The following is a 5,305-nucleotide window of genomic DNA, read 5'->3' as shown; positions in this document are numbered from 1 at the left end:
CTCTCTTCATTAAATGGCTCGTTCTTTCTTTCGCAAATTACTTACATACTTGTCATCTGATGATGAGCTAGATGCTGTTATTAATGCCGAGGCTGATGGAGAGTCATCGAGACATCATGGCAATCGCCAACCTCGTAAGTTTCTTCGGCGTGATCATATTCAAGGGCATGAGTGCCTTTTTCGTGACTATTTCTCAGAAAATCCAGTATATCCCTCCAATCTATTTCGAAGGAGATTTCGGATGAGTCGTCCCTTATTTCTCCGTATCCTAAATGAGGTAGAGGTTTACGAGCCGTACTTCGTCCAGAGAAGAGATAATGCCGGAAGACTTGGTTTATCTTCTATGCAAAAGATAACCGCAGCACTTAGAATGCTGGCCTATGGGGTTACTGGAGATTTTATGGATGAATACATACGTATTGGAGAAAGCACCGCAATGGAGAGTCTCAAAAAATTTTGCAAGACAATCGTAACTATTTTTTCAGATGAATATTTGCGGTCTCCAAATGCCAATGATATTGCTCGATTGCTTGTTGTTGGTGAACAACGGGGATTCCCAGGAATGCTAGGAAGCATTGATTGCATGCATTGGAAGTGGAAAAATTGTCCCGCTGCCTGGAAAGGTATGTACTCTGGCCACATCCGTGAACCAACTATTATTTTAGAAGCAGTTGCTTCATATGATCTTTGGATATGGCATGCATTTTTTGGTATGCCCGGTTCACATAACGATATTAATGTGCTAGAGAGATCTTTTATTTTCACGGAACTTGCTCAAGGGCGTGCTCCACCAGTCAATTACACAATCAATGGCAACGACTACACTATGGGGTACTACCTTGCCGATGGTATTTATCCTAAGTGGTCAACGTTTGTGAAGACGATTCCATCACCCCAAGGGAATAAGAAGAAAAACTTTGCCAGAGCACAAGAATCTGCAAGAAAAGATGTCGAGCGTGCCTTCGGAGTACTTCAACAACGATTTGCAATCGTTCGTGGACCTTCCCGATTATTCAAAGTCAATGACCTAACAAATATAATGAAAACATGTGTTATTCTACATAACATGATCATTGAGGACGAGCGTGATGATAGTCAGGGTTTGAACATGGAGTACGATCAACTTGATGATGATATTCCAGAATTGTCGCGCAATCCAACAAATGAGTTTATGAACTTCATTCAGCGCCATCATGAAATTAGGGATAGCTCGACACATCATCATCTACAAGCAGATTTAATTGAACGTCACTAGCAATTTCATTCCCAACAATAGAAGAGAAGGTTGTGTTGGAGTCTCTATTTTATCATTAGTAGCGACGGTGTATTTCAAGTTTCTAGAATTTTCATTCCAAAAAACATGTTTGGTTCAAGAAAATGCAGTTTAAGTTATTGTAATATTTTCATTATCTGTAATAGTTTAAGAATTTGTAATGTCGAGTTGTAATCAAGAAATATCGTTCCATGGATGATTTAAATTTGACGATCACGTTTTCTATCTTCTTAATAAAACTTTGCAAACGTACAAATTATATAATACAATAAACGCAGAAAAGTGCCATAAACGAGTGGTTCATAATATACATCACATTTATGTGCTGAATAAATGTTTAGTTACAAAAAAAAAAAGCCTTAATCTGAGGATGCAGTGCGTCGCGCCAATATCTCTCTTTGAAGTTGCTGGAAATATACTTGCTGAACTTCATTTAACGTACTCACATCGAGCAACATTATGCGCTCCTCTCTCTCCAACCGGGCGATTTCCAGTTTCTCCGCCTCCAACCTCAATCTCTCATCCTCTTGTCTAGTTTTATTTTCCTCCATTTCTCGTTCATATGCCATCTTCTCCGCCTTGAGTCGGAAAAATTCTTTCTCCTGAGCACGTGACTCCTCTAGGAGAGTATATCTTTTCTTGCTGAGCTCCACAAGCTCTTCTGAGGCTCTGCCTTGGGCCTTACGTTTTCCTTTCTCAGCTTTTCTTCCTATTGGCCTATCCAAATCGATGACATCATTAGTTTCCATATTCTCGCCCTCTGTACCACCCACTGAATCAATGGGTGAATTAGTTGCCATGGATGATGTACGCGAATATGTAGGGGACATCGTCGACCTTCGCTTTGTCCCGTCTTTTGTGCAACGCTGATTCCATTTCGGCTGGTCTTTCAATAGCTGCCAACAATGCTCGAACTGAAAGGTTGTTTTCTCAAGCGATTGGTACATGACCTTCGCTTTGTCAAACTTCCAATTCAAAATGAAAATCAAATAATTAACCAACCCAAAATGCAGATAAAGGGAACATAATGAATATAAATAATAATTAAGTGGATGCTTATACCTTGTCTTGCTCAGTCATGCCACTTTGATTCAGCCCTTCAACTTGGGCGAGTTTAGCACAAAATTTGTTCGTCGCCTTTTGAATGGCAGACCACCGATGTATTAAGGACCCAACACTTCGCTCATTTGTACTTTCTTTATAATCATTGAAGTATTGACTAACTTTTTCCCAAAGTTGGGCGTGTTTTTGGTCCGTTCCTTGGATGGCATCAATGCTACTATTCAGCCATGCGGAGACAAGTAACTTGTCTTCCTCGGGGGTGAAGTTTGCACCCCTGGCTGATTTTCTTTGAGAGGGGGGAGGATCTACTTGGGGCGGGGGTGGAGAGTCATCCAAAGTCACTGGATGTTGTTCACCTTGACCAACATAAATGTGGTCAAGTTCAGGCTCCTGAGTCAGGAGGCTAGTGAAGAACATATTTTCATGCTCTCCTGAGTCCATCTCTAAAAATTTGTAAACATAAAACATGTAATACACATGTTAGAAAATTAAGAACTAAATTTGCAAGTGATTTTTGTAGCCGGCTCAGGAATCATATGGCAACGTATGACGACACACTTGGCACATATACTTGCATGGTTGCAACAACCGGTTGCCACTATTTATCGGCCATCCGGGTTACCATGCCATGGAGGTGTGTGCCAAAGTGTTTTATCATCATGTTCGGATTGTCTCATCATCACAGCCGAAGGGTTAAGACAACTCAGATCCAATAAAAAATTTAGTTTGAAAACGTAAAAATAAGAGCATTCCCATCCACTTCCCTAAACACTCGTGTGTTTTAAATGTAGCTCAGAATGGGTTACAAAATTTACATCATGTGTGAGAGATGAGCCCAACATCAAATTGCTGCAAAACCTTACCCAAACCCCACGTGCCTTTTGTGAAAACAATTACAAACTGCAGTATGATCATTCGGGTAAGGATTACCCCGCCATCTCAATGGGGCCCATTAACACTTATGAATTATCTTACTAAACCCCATCATCATAGCCTAACAGTCGACATGCAGCCCCCTCCCTCCCTCCCCCACAAGTAATAATTATTCATCAGTACTAAACACTGCAAAGGTCCCAATAGCACAGACAGATTCACAGCCAGGGGTTAGAGAAGGAAATTCCAATACTAAACAGCATGCAAAGTGCATAAGAACATAAAAACAGATTTTATCTTTGTCAAACCAACAGAGTTTAGTCCATGGGAACAATAATTAAAGAGATAACAGTAGCTCAAACCAGCAAACACATGCCACAAACTCAGATTAAATAACTGGTATGAGGTAGGATTAAAAATTGAAGAGAGTATAAGCTAACAGAAAATTAGGGAGTATAGGATTAAATAACAGAAAATTAAAGAGAGTATAGGATTAAATAACAGAAAATTGAAGAGAGTATAGGATTAAATAACAGAAAATTAAAGAGAGTATAAGATTAAATAACAGAAAATTGAAGAAAGTGTAGGAACAGAAAATTGAAGAGAGTATAGGATTAAATAACAGAAAATTGAAGAGAGTACTTCATTTAAATAACAGAAAATTGAAGAGAGTATAGGATTAAATAACAGAAAATTGAAGGGAGTATATGCTTATACCTTTGTATGAAAAATTGATGCACAAAGCACAATCAATAATCAGTTAATGTCATTAAAAATGGCTTTGTATGTGTGGTGATCAGAGGAGGACATATATCATTCGGGTGGCTTTGTATGGACATAAACCATTAAAGTTTAATAATACACAACATGTTTGTCTCCATTATATGGATTATGGGGGGCAAAAACAGCACAAACCAAAGGTATATAGCCATATGTACCCAAACATATATGGTCATTGACAAAATACAAATTATATAACAAGAAATATTCATTATAGTCATGTTGAATGATACAAGAAATGTATCATGTTGAATTATAAATTCCTAAACACATACAAGTAATATTTTTCATAGAGAGTCATTTAACAAAAATACTACAAACCAACAAGGGAGCTCAAAGCTGGTAATGACAAAATGACAGTAATAGTGCTATAAAAAATAACACCATTTGGTCTCATTGGACAACATAACCAACTGGATTATGGTAAATGATTCAAAGGGAAAAAGAGTCGGGCCATACAAAAATGGGGAGTTTTCATACGCACTCAGCTTCAGGAATTAATGGCCAAATGATGCACAACACTCCACACAAGCTCCACAAAGCAGAGCAATGTCTGAGATTTATCCATTAAGAACAATAAAGTAACTGTGCCATGAATGATAGATGATAAAAATTGTTCATTCAAACCGCAGAGCACCCAATAAAATGCAGTGTTTGTATATAGCAGCAAGTCGATTGATAAAATAGCATTAAGAAGTCGATAAATCCAGGAACAAAATCCAACCACGGCAGATACATGCATTCTAAATCCAGTGAATATGGGTCACAGATCCATGAATATTCATGCCCTAGAGTAGTAATTGAAATCTAGGGTTCTCGGATTTCAAGTGGCAAAACTGACAAATACAATAGATCATAACAATAAAACTCGAAAATATATCAGATTCACCATGGAAAGAGGCTCAGTTTGTTCAATCTCTGCGAGAGAGGACAGAGTCCATCCATGGAGAGAAGAAGAGGGCGCGAGTTTCACAGAGAAGAGAAAACTTACATTCCTGTGGAGTCGATGAAGAGAAGACACCGTAGATGGTGGCAGACGGGGCGAGAGAGGGCCTCCTTCACGAACGAGGGCGATCGAGAGGGAAGAGAGGAACACGCGGGACGGAAGGGCAACAGATTTGGGGTTCGGACGTTTTGGGGATGTACAGTGGTTCCCCAAATATGGGGAACGACTGTAGATACCCGAAAAGTAATCCCTAATTTAGGGAATGGGATGGGAGGCGCCAAACTCGTAAACCCTAAATTTCATCTCTAAATTTTAGAGATAACAGTGTTTTACGCATCCGGATGGGGATGCTCTTACTCGAGCCTTCTTTG

The 5,305-nt window shown here is 39.2% G+C and overlaps 2 protein-coding genes across 2 annotated transcripts; one reads left to right on the top strand and one right to left on the bottom strand.

The window, feature by feature from the left end:
• On the top strand, positions 1 to 1,255 carry LOC118349701. The gene is made up of 2 exons (XM_035695240.1): positions 1 to 623; positions 747 to 1,255. Exons 1-2 carry the CDS (start codon positions 14 to 16, stop codon positions 1,253 to 1,255), a joined length of 1,119 nt encoding a protein of 372 aa, XP_035551133.1. The 5' UTR covers positions 1 to 13.
• A 362-nt stretch (positions 1,256 to 1,617) lies between these two features.
• LOC108979760 (glutathione S-transferase T3-like) lies at positions 1,618 to 2,969 on the bottom strand. Its single transcript, XM_035694379.1, has 2 exons — positions 2,336 to 2,969; positions 1,618 to 2,238 (listed from the first exon to the last, which is right to left on the bottom strand). Exons 1-2 carry the CDS (start codon positions 2,801 to 2,803, stop codon positions 1,633 to 1,635), a joined length of 1,074 nt encoding a protein of 357 aa, XP_035550272.1. The 5' UTR covers positions 2,804 to 2,969; the 3' UTR covers positions 1,618 to 1,632.
• Between the last annotated feature and the right edge of the window lie 2,336 nt (positions 2,970 to 5,305).

The sequence above is a fragment of the Juglans regia genome, chromosome 10, assembly GCF_001411555.2.
Source record: "Juglans regia cultivar Chandler chromosome 10, Walnut 2.0, whole genome shotgun sequence".
NCBI lineage: Eukaryota > Viridiplantae > Streptophyta > Magnoliopsida > Fagales > Juglandaceae > Juglans > Juglans regia.
Note: the sequence above shows the minus strand (reverse complement) of the source record. Positions and strands in the feature narration are given on the sequence as shown.